An 11,714-nucleotide genomic window follows, 5' to 3' on the forward strand; every position below is an offset into this window, starting at 1 on the left:
AGCAGGAAGATTTGCTAGGTTTTGCTGCTCTGACTGGCAGTGGCTGTCGGAGGTCTCAAGAAGATCAGGCAGCCTCTGCTTTTGCTGGAGACGCCGCAGGGTTCTGAATCTAGGATCTTCTTAATGCAAAGCAGATGTTCTACCCCTGAGCCACAGCCATCTGAGAGAGGGCATTCAAAGAACTGATGGCACACAGACCTAGTCCAACCTCCCAGGCTTCTGGCATAATCTTAGGGAGCTTGCAATTTCTGTGGGACTTGAGGGGGAGGGCAATGTTTCCCTATTTACTAGCAGAGGGTTTGTTTTCTTTCATTGATTTAGTACTTTGCTTTTCAACTGCAAACGTTCTCAAAGCAACTTCCAAAATGTTTTTGTAACGTTTTCTACATGAATCTGCTGACTATCCTTTGATGAAGGAAGAAGCAGAAGATGCTGTTTGTTGTTATTTTTTAATGTGCCCTGCCATTACTTGGAAGCTCTGCGTCTTTAATGTCCTTCAACACCTTTCATGTTTGTGCTCATCTTGTTGCTGGGCTTCATCTGCATTTGATGGGTGGCCTCAACTTTTAAATAAATATAAACTAAAGTAAGTACAAAGACACATTTTTTCGTGCTGTGAATCCCCAAAGTCCTCCGCCAGCCAACTTTCCTTGGGCACAAATGCAGACAGAATTCCCTACAGTATGGGCAAACCCTAGGCGTCAAATGAAAGCTCACAGAGCCCCCCTCCCAAGCTATGGGCTCGTGAGCGTGCTCCACAACTGCAGTGGCATCTGTGCATACCAGCCAGTCTCACACAGGCTTTGCAATCCCTCTTCCATCTGGCCATGCATTTAAGGCAGGTTACCTTCTTTGTCAAGTCTGTAAAAATGCTGCGTGAATATTCATACATTTACTTATTTATTTGCTACCTTTTAATTTTAAAAGGGATTTTTAAAAAAAGTGTAAAACTTTGTTGATAGTAGGGACGCGCGCAGCCAATGAGCACCGCTGGCTTCTGCTTCAGACTTGCAGAATGATTTTTAAGAGCTCAGATCTGGAAAGGAAAGGTACATTTGGGCCAAACCCTACAAGGGTCTTTTCAAAGCAGACCCCCCTGCTTTAAAAAGAGTCTTTCTTCACCCTCCATTAGCCAAGTATCATACAGCGATGGTTCAGGAAAGCAAGGTACCCTTTCCATAGGCCTAAAAGAGTATTAAAACATAAATATAAAGACAAAACACAAGTCCCCGATTAAAGGGATGGACTCAGTGTTGTCAGCCTCCAGGTGAGAATTAACACTCATCTCCCAATGACAGACATCAGTTCCCCTGACCAAAAAATGGCTGCTATAGAAGATGGACTCTATGGCATTACACCTTGCTGAAGTCCTTCCCCTCCCTAATCCCTGCCCTCCCCAGGCTCCACCCCATACCTCCAGGAATTTCCATACCCAGAGCTGGCGAGCCTAGATGGATCTGATGAGGTCGAAGGAATTGAAGCTTAATCTAGGCCCCGGTCACAGGGGCTGGAAAATGCGGGGGGGGGGGAGCGTGGCCGTTTGCCCCAGCGCAACCTAAACATTGGTGAGCATTAAAGAGGATTCTCACAAAAGGTGTGCATCTGCGCACAGATACGCAGAAGTGGCCATTCCCTTTCCCTGCCACTTCTCCTCCCCCTTTTCAAGCCGTTTAAAAATAAACAGTTCCTGTACAACTGACATGCATTCTGACACCACCAACTGATAGACTCTGACAGGTTTATAATGTTCCGTTGGTTATGAGGAAATTGCTGGTTCTCCATTCATTACTTTGAAACCCTGTCTGAAAATATGGCAACCTCACTTGAAGCAGAAGGCTGTCTACAGCCCTGGAAGGGAAAAAAAAGTGTACATCAATGACAGAAAGTGACCCTGCTGCAAGTCGCTCTGTTGAAGGGCACTGAATTCCCAGCTTTGAAAACAGTGTAGCGATTGTGTTGAGAGGGGTATGTATTGTATGAAAGGCATTAGGGCAGTTCCAAAACTGCCTGATAAGGCTTCTGATTAGCACTCCTGCCCTACAGCTATCCTGTAAAGTAGATAAGTATGCTCATCACAGGTGGGAAAGTGGACAATGAGGCAGAGAGCAGGTTGCAGTAATGCCATGCAAGTGAATCCATGGTGGTGTGCCGTATCTCATCACCTGAGCTAAAATTCTACATACATTCAGCTGCAGCTGAGCCCCCAAAACAATTTTACCTAAGATCCTGGATACAAAAGTCACTGTGGTCCTGGTCACACGGGCCGGAAAATGTGGGGGGGGGAGCGTGGCCGTTTGCCCCAGAGCAAACTAACGCATGGCCGCCGGATCCCATGTCTCGCGGTTCAGGGGGAGGTGGCGATCACACGACAATCCCGCAGCGCGGCAAAGAAGCGGCGTGGTGCGATCTCACCAACGGCATGCGCGATTCTGTGGAGCAACGGAACTTTCACTTTCCTCTTCGTGCGCATGCGCCGTTGGGTGCTTGTGTGCATCCTGTGGAGACTTGGGGGGAAAAAACCCTGTTTGCGACGGGACAGGGCGGGCGCCGGATGCCACGGACTACTACCGGAAACGCGATCAGACGCCAGCCCTTGCCCCGCGGTTTCTGGAAACTAGTACCTCGGAGGTACTAGTTTTTAACTCTGCATCTTTGGCGGGAAGCCTCGGGTTCACCATGGGAGCTCTACGCTTCCCAGATGTTGCGGTGTGATCGTGCCTGGAAAATCTGCCTATCATCCGTCTCAGTAGCGTGGCTAATGCTCCGTGTGATCGCAGCCCCAGATAAGATAGAGACACTGCTGGTGGGCGATTCTACTAATCACGGTGTAGATGTTCTCCTTGTTCTAGATGGGCCTACGCTTCTCTCTGAGAACCAGCTGTGCAGTTTAGAGGCAGTTCTAGATCCAGCACTGCTCCTGGCTGCTCAGGTAAAATCTGTTGCCCAGAGTGCCATCTTTAACTTTGGGAGACTTCCCAGCAGTGTCCTCATCAGGGAAAGAAAGATATTGACACTGTTATACATTCCTGAGTAAAGTCCAGATTAGACTACTGCAATGCATTTCATGTGGGACTGCCCTTGAACTCTATTAAGAAACTTTGTGTGATGCATAAGAACACCTTACTTGGGAATCTTTGGTGAGGTACCTTGTCAAAAGCCTTCTAGAAGACCAAGTGTATAATGGCTAGTGGATCACCCTTCTCCTCATGCTTGTTATCCTGCATAAAGAACTCCAAAATTCAAGGCTGTTTGCTTGCTCCTCTCCTTTTTAATTTATATTTAAATGATCTGATGTTGAGCCTCTCATCCCCAGAGTTTCATGCCCCTAGATTAGCTTCAAAAGAATTACCACTGCTGCTTTATGCTGATGATGACTCTGTTCTTATTTCTCGTATTAAGATTGGTCTGAAGAGACTTCTGAGATATTTCTCAAATTACTGTTTAGAAGAGGAGTTGCAAATAAACTACAATAAATCTAAAAAACTGGAACACTGCTCATGGTCAATGTTCCCTCTAAGCTGCGGAGTCTTGTGAGCAAAAATTCTAATTTGTGAGCTACTGGCATTAAAGCTGTGAGCAAATAATTTGGCTGCTACATAAATTAGTTTGCTCTGGAGCCCTCCTTCCTGAGCTAAGGCAAAAATGTGTGAGCTGGAGGCTAAAAAACTGTGAGCTAGCTCACACTAACTCAGCTTAGAGGGTACACTGCTCATGGTACACCCTGGATAATGCTAAAGAGCTGGAACTTCTGGCTGCCAAGACAATCATAGGATCTTTTATCACATTTATTGTTCAGTAATTCTCAAAGTGATGTCATTCCCTATTTGATGCTAGACAGTGATCCGAATATAACCTTATTAGTTGCTAAATTCCTAACATATTTTCCTTTAGAAACTGAGTACTCTTTTAATCAGTGTTCCAAGATGTATTGATTGGAGGAGCTCTAAAAGGGAAAGGAAGGAAAGAACTTCAAAATGATTGTGAGGCAGGACTTCCCTTTACAGAAGACATGCTGTTTTTCCTCTAGCAGGCGTTGTTCCTTGATGTGCTTAATAATCCTATCTATATAGATAATTCTGTCTCATTCTGTCTGCAGAATGTGGTGGCACAATTACTAGATGCTGCTAGCTACAGGGACATAGTATGACATTGCTGAAATGGTCAGTTCAAAGAGCTGGTACTGACTGTTCAAGGCTACAAGACTTGAGACTGGGGACCCCATAAGACAATCATAGGATCTTTTATCATTGTTCAGTAATTCTCATAGTGATGTTATTCCCCATTTGATTTTAGACAGTGATCCGAATATAACCTTATTAGTTGCTAAATTCCTAACATATTTTCCTTTAGAAACTGAGTACTCTTTTAATCAGTGCTCCAAGATGTATTGATCGGAGGAGCTCTAAACAGGAAAGGAAGGAAAGAACTTCAGAATGATTGTGAGGCAGGACTTCCCTTTACAGAAGACATGCTGTTTTTCCTCTAGCAGGCGTTGTTCCTTGATGTGCTTAATAATCCTATCTATATAGGCTACAAGACTTGAGACTGGGGACCCCAGACAGCATTTCCTCCTATATGAATTTCCTTATGTCCTTGTGTAGGGCTATGCTCTAGGTGTCTTATTGGTTAAGGCTACATTTACAAGAAGCAGGTCCTTCTCCACAGTGGCACCTATTTGTTGCATGCTTTTCCCCTTGAGAGTCAATGGACCAGCTCCCTTTTAGCCTAAGAAGACCCTTATTTCATTTCATCCAGCCATTAGTGATTCAGTTGTTGTAATCTTCTACTGTTTTCAGAGGTCTTTGGTAAGTATTATAGTGCATTTGGTCAGTATTTGGATGGGAGACCAGCAAGGAAATCCAGAGTTGCTATGTAGAGGCAGGCAATAGCAAAACACCTCTTGCCTTGAAAACCTAAGGGGTTGCAACTTGACAGCAACGGATAAATAAATAGTGCATTTAATATGATTTTATATTATATTTCTTGGTTATTAGCTACTTTGTGGACTCCGGATGTGTAGTAAAACAGATTCCTCTTTCACTTCATTAGGGGGTTTATGCACCGTGTGTCTAGTGATTCAGGTCAGCCAGTATCACAACAGCTTCAGCACAACACGGTCGGGCATTTCCCCCCCAAAACAAAAATTGAGAATTAGAACCAGATAACTGTCAGATCTCGGAAGCGCACACACAGTTCATTGCTTTCTCAGTACAGACTGAGACTTCTTGTTCCTTAGTTACTGTGAATACTATAGTTCCAGTTAATTTAGCAAATAAAATCATAGACATTTAATTTCTTAACTTCAGGAATAAAATCCAATTCTGATTCAAGAAAGAAAGTAAAGCAAGGTTTCGAATAGTATATAGTGCTGAAAATATATATATCAGTGAACGCTGTTTCCTGCATTTTTTCCCTGCAGTGAAAGACACTGCTACAATAGACATCCTCTGGCGACAAGCTCTTTACTCTCTCTCAGACACATGTAGCTCACATGACCAAATTTGTTTTCTAGGAGAGCTCCACCAGGGAAATGCAAGCACAATCCTGTTCCAGTGAAAACAAAGAGTAAGCGAATCCCATTCACTCCACTTGCAAGTAAGTCATTAAAGGCAATTCGGGGGAGGTAATGTGGGACAGTATTTAATTTACAGTGAAAGGACGGATCTTTGAAATATACACTGGCCTTTAGAACCAATAGGACTGGATTTATTTATGTAATTAGAATTATTGCTTGCTCTGTGTTGAAGCCTTTGGGCAAATAAAACAAACGCTCAAAGCAGGACAGAGTAAAATGTTTATCAAATGCCCTGTGTTTCCCCATAACCATGAGGTCCAAAGACCAGATCCATCAGCTAGGCTTTAAAACATTCTGTCTGGTGTGGGTTTTAGTAAGCTGATTAAAGGAAGGAACACGACCCTAAGCATCATATGTCTCTAGATCTGGTGCACATTTATAGCAAGGCACACACATTGTCCCACAAAAGCAGGAGACTAAGGAGCAGGGACATGGGTGGTAGTCATCAGCACCAATATTATGTCACTTCCAGGTTGTCATGCCTCTTTCGGAATTCCACCCTTCCCTCAGGGATAGGCTTGAGAAGGAGTAAAGTAATGGCTGTGTGAGTTTGTGCTATCTGTGCCAACTATGAAAGGCAAGGTGCATTTGAGTCACACATGGGCTGCTTTAACATACGGCTTGGGTTGCCATCATTGGTTCACTCTGTTTTAACAGAGAAACCAAGTGATATCCATTGGCAGACCATTGTATTCCAGTGCTGTCATCCCACTTCTTTTTGGACTTGGAGTTGGATCCAGCAGAGGATTTCCACGGGTGGCCATTTTCACCAGTTCTCCCCTCCCACTGCAGCCCTCCAGCTTCCCCCTCTCACGCATCTTCCTAGGGTTCAGTCCCGTTTCCCAGGAACAGCATTTTGCAGGGGTTGCAGTGGAAGAGGGGAGCCAAGAAAGTCACACTCCACTGAGAGAAATCCCTTACTTCAGTAGGAATTTCCAGTAGATCCAAGCATGGTTAGTGCTCAGTTAAAATTCAGTTGCAGCGTCAGCATGTCCTGCATGAACAGTCAAAGAGTTGTGAGGCTCCTCCGGACTAGTGCCCTTTAAACTATTTTCTCCTTCTGGTTTGTTGTTTCCAGCCTCAATAATTACTTCCTGGTCACTGAAAGGTCCATCCCAGTATTCCCAAATCAGTGTTACAGATCTATTGCTGTTTGGGGATAGGAGAAGATGCTACTTTGCCACTGAAGCCATTACCCATCAACTGCTGGTTTAAACCAATCAGTGAGCTGCTTCTCATGCGGAAGTGAATTGCCCAGAGGCAGTGCCCAAAACAGCCCTGACCTGGAGGGCCCAGGCTAGCCCTATCTTGCCAGATCTTGGAAGCGAAGCAAAATCAACACTAGTTAGTATTTGGATGGGAGACCACCAAGGAAGTCCAGAGTTACTATGCAGAGAAAAGCAATGACTAACTAGTCTCTTGCTTTGAGAACCTTACCAAGGTCACCCCATAAGTCAGCTGTGACTTATTCATTTATTTATTTATTAAACTTATAACACGACCGCATTGTCTAAAACAAAACTGAGTGGGAATCTAACAGATGCATTCTGCTACCAGTGGCACCTTCCTCCAATGCCAGGAGCCCTTGGTCTGGTGGAAGGGGTATGTTAAACTGGTGGAAAGCTCCTTCCACAGGTAGAAGGCTGCATGGTTGGCAGAAGAGAACCTTTTGATCCAACCAAGATTAAAACAAAATATAGGCAAGTGACCTTTTGAAATGTCTTTTCACAGAAACGGTCCCTGAACTGCTTAATGAACTTCTTGCAACCAAGTCTCCTAAAACAGCCCTTAACACCACTGAAATGTCCCAAGCCTCTTCCAGCAGCCCCAAATCTAAGAAGCCTGCATCCCCCAATGGCTCTGCAAAGCACAAGCCAGGAAAGCCAAAGCCTGCCGGGCCTGGGAAGAAGCACCCAAAGGCCCAACCCGCCAGAACCAAAGGATCTAAGGCCAAGTCTGCTGGATCAGAGCAAACACTGAAGACTCCACACAGCTCCAGAGCAGCAGCATCCCCCCCAAAGAGGAAAGGGTCACATTTCAGCAGAGCCAAGAAGAAACTTCCACAGGTTCCAAAGCTGAGATCAGCAGCTAAGGAGAAAAAACAAAAGAAAAGGGTAAAAAAGAGGTTCAGATCCAGAAGTGAGATGTGAGCTTCTAATGTATCTCAGAAGAATCAAGTGAATAATGGATAGGATTGCTGGGCAATCCATTTCTCCTCCAGTTTGCTCTTGCTCAGAGTCAAAATTGTCATATAGTTTTCATGTAAAAACATAAGGGGGGAATCATTCACACCTGGTATAAGCAGCTGACTGTGACTATAATATGTGTGTTTAATTTGGAATTTAACTGCTCCATGTTTTCCAGATTGTTGCTTTTCACAGATCTTACTCTGAGGACCCTTTCATCAATCTAAGGAGATAATTTGGTGACGACTTGTGGGAGCGCAATTCTAGTGACTCCAGTGGGACCGTCGCCGGGTGATTGATTTATACCACTAATTGGCAGAAGCGTCAATGAAAATACAATAAGGGTCTAGTTAAATAACTCTGTGGCATCAAACATATGAATACCTTGCCTGAGAAAAGGGGTGCTGAGTATGTACATAGCATTGGTGGTACCTTAAAGGGCTGAAAAAGGATCCTTTAGGATGTTTGCATTTTCATTAATGGGAATGGAACAAACAACGTTCATGCAGCTATTGATGATAGAAGGTGGCTACATTTTTTTCAGCTGTAACACACTTTCTAAGAGAGTTGCCTTCTCTTTTTCTGTCTCTTCCTTCAATTAAACATTGGACAAAGCAATAAAGAAGTCAAAATGTTCTGTGCTTGTGTGATCTTCTTTGCAAGGCAGTCATTTGGATCCAAGGAAGTGTATTTCACCACTAAAACAAGTGTACCCCTAGGATGTGCCCATGATTTAATGAATGGATGGAAAATCATTTCTGCTCAATCCATAATTTTGAGAGGCATTTGTAATTCAAACTACTCATATTAGACAGAAAGGTGACTCTAGAACACTGGAACATTCATAGTATGTGAGTACAGTAGGGTAGGTACATAAGAACCACTTTGCTGAGTCAGACCAAGTTCTGTCTAGATTACCAACAGACAGTGGCCACCCTGTGAAGCTCACAAGCATGGCAAGAAAGTGAGATGCGTTCCGAACATTCAGTAACCAGAGTATAGTGCATCTGAACAGGGAAGCTATTTTAGCTATCATGATAACCAGTGACTGGCATTATCTAAGATAACTTTAGGGGGAGTAGCCAGCCAGTTTAGTTTGCTGGCACCTTAAGAGCATAAGAGAAGCCAATGTTGGATGAGGCCAATGGCCCATCCAGTCCAACACTCTGTTACAGTGGCCAAAAATACTAGGTGCCATCAGGAGGTCCACCAGTGGGGCCAGGACCAATGCTCCTTCTAAGCTGTGGAGTCTTGTGAGCAAAAATTCTACTTTGTGAGCGACCGGCATTAAAGCTGTGAGCGAGTGATTTGGCTACTGCATAAGTTGGTTTGCTCTGGAGCCATCCTTCCTGAGCTAAGTAAAAAATGTGCGAGCTGCGGAGACTAAAAAACTGATCTAGCTCACACTAACTCAGCTTAGAGGGAACACTGGCCAGGACACTAGAAGCCCTCCCACTGTTGCCACCCCCAAGCACCAAGAATACAGAGCATCACTTGTCCCAGACTGAGAGTTCCTATCTATACTTTGTGGCTAATAGCCACTGATGGACCTCTCCTCCATATGTTTATCTAATTCCCTCTTGAAGCCGTCCATGCTTGTAGCCGCCACCACCTCCTGTGGCAGTGAATTCCATATGTTAACCTTAAGGACTAACACATTTTAGAACTCAGATACCATCCATAACTGTGTCCACAATTTTTTTAAAAAACAGTTACCATGTCTTGTGGTACGGGATCCCATCAATGGGGAATGAGCAGGAGGAACTTTTTTTGTCTTACTAACAACGCCTGGTGATGTGTTTCATCAATCAGGTGACCTGCTACTTCAGTTGTTGTTGTTCAGTCGCACAGTCGAGTCCGACTCTTCGCGACCCCATGGACGAGCTCTCTCCAGGCCTTCCGGTCTTCTGCCGTCCTCTGAAGTTGGCTCAACTCTTGTGGTACTGGATCCCATCAATGGGGAATGAGCAGGAGGAACTTTTTTTTGTCTTACTAACAACGCCTGGTGATCAGTTTCATCAATCAGGTGACCTACTACTTCGGTAGTGTGGCCCAGTTTAAACACCACACTATCGAAGGACAAAGAGTTTGCATGAACAGTGTTGCACAATATCTCATTTAAACCGGGCCTCAACTGGGATATATGCAGCTTTAGCAAAAAGCCATAACCCTGGCGGGAGCTGGTTTACTATACTTGCATTGCCAGAAGAGTCACCCGGCTTAAACTGGATTGTAGGAGGGTGGAACGTTGCGCAGCTGAGATCTCTCCCAAGGGTGGCTGTTATAAACTGTTCATAAGCTTCCGGGGGCACCTGACTGCTTTTCAAATGCAGCGTACCTCTCGAGCTGTACTGCAGCGTCAGAGAGTCATTTTACATTAAGCCAAAGCGCAAATTCCTTGCTTCGAGTGAACAAATTCGAATCCTCCTGTGGTACACGTTTTCACTTAAATAGAATAATGCAGAATCCTTGCCCTGGAGCACCACCTACTGGCTAAAGCGCGGAACGACGTCTAAAAGCTACCGCTTTTACTGCTCCGCAGCCCACCCCGCCAACCCATTTGAAGCTCCAAATCCATTCTGGGACGAATCTGAAACATTATTTTAACGTCCTTTTGATACTGTCCATGGGGTTTTCTTGGCAAACATACTGGAGTGGGTTGCCATTTCCTTCTCCAGGTGGATCACGCTTGGTCTGACTTCTCTGCTGTGGCCTGTCCGTCTTGGGTGGCCCTTCACGGCATAGCCCACAGCTTCAGTGAACTGCGCAAGCCCCCTCGCCACGACAAGGCAGTGATCCATGAGGATCATGGATCTTCAGTAGTGTGGCCCAATTTAAACACCACACTAGCGAAGGACAAAGAATTTGCATGAACAGTGTTGCACAATATCTAATTTAAACCGGGCCTCAACTGGGATATATGCAGCTTTAGCAAAAAGCCATAACCCTGGCGGGAGCTGGTTTAGTGTACTTGCATTGCCAGCAGAGTCACCCAGCTTAAACTGGATTGTAGGAGGATAGAACGTTGGGCAGCTGAGCTGTCTCCCACGGGTGGCAGTTATAAACTGTTCATAAGCTTCCGGGGGCACCTGACTGCTTTTCAAATGCAGCGTACCTTTCGAGTTGTACTGCAGCGTCAGAGAGTCATTTTACATTAAGCCAAAGCGCAAATTCCTTGCTTCGAGTGAACAAATTCGAATCCTCCTGTGGTACACGTTTTCACTTAAATAGAATAATGCAGAATCCTTGCCCTGGAGCACCACCTACTGGCTAAAGCGCGGAACGACGTCTAAAAGCTACCGCTTTTACTGCTCCGCAGCCCACCCCGCCAACCCATTTGAAGCTCCAAATCCATTCTGGGACGAATCTGAAACATTATTTTAACGTTTGAACACACCCTGTATTTTAAAAATGAATTGTCAGCGTTCAGCCTTTGTTAAATTAAAATAAGAATGGTCCGCCCTCGCTCCGATTTTTATATTTCTAGCAATACCTAACAGACCTATAATGGTTGAGCTATACCAAACATTTGTGATGAGCTGAATTTTATGTTAAATGTTTTGCATTAAGATTGCAGATACAAATTGTTAAAAAATAAAAGCACACCGAGGCCCCAGCGAGGATCGAACTCGCGACCCCTGGTTTACAAGACCAGTGCTCTAACCACTGAGCTATGGAGCCACCTATCAACTCTTCTTATACAAATGAATGGTACTGTACTATCCTGTCACACATTTCTAACAAAGCTACAAACAAAGCCGTTGTGCGACAATACATTTCCTTTCCTTTGCCATTAAATACGTGAGAGGGCGTTTTGGACATTTAAAAGCAACGATGGTTTTAAATAATAAAACGAACTCCGCTGGTGACTTTCAGGCAATCTTTCCAATTCTAAATACTTTAGCAGCCAGTTTAAGTAAATCCTCAGATAGTAAATAGGCATTTCACGAACA

General features: G+C 44.6%; 1 protein-coding gene and 1 non-coding gene across 2 annotated transcripts in view; one reads left to right on the plus strand and one right to left on the minus strand.

The window, feature by feature from the left end:
• HHIPL2 (HHIP-like 2) overlaps positions 1-7,725 on the plus strand; it is a 30,688-nt gene extending 22,963 nt beyond the window's left edge. The window contains exons 8-9 of the mRNA XM_015428970.1: positions 5,513-5,595; positions 7,307-7,725. Coding sequence (XP_015284456.1) covers positions 5,513-5,595; positions 7,307-7,725 — 502 coding nt within the window. The remainder of the gene's footprint in view (positions 1-5,512; positions 5,596-7,306) is intronic.
• A 3,644-nt stretch (positions 7,726-11,369) lies between these two features.
• TRNAT-UGU lies at positions 11,370-11,442 on the minus strand. Its single transcript has one exon. It is a non-coding gene; the product is annotated as a tRNA-Thr (tRNA).
• Positions 11,443-11,714: the final 272 nt, after the last annotated feature.

The sequence above is a fragment of the Gekko japonicus genome, unplaced genomic scaffold (assembly GCF_001447785.1).
Source record: "Gekko japonicus isolate JY-2015 unplaced genomic scaffold, Gekko_japonicus_V1.1 scaffold1056, whole genome shotgun sequence".
Classification (NCBI taxonomy): domain Eukaryota; kingdom Metazoa; phylum Chordata; class Lepidosauria; order Squamata; family Gekkonidae; genus Gekko; species Gekko japonicus.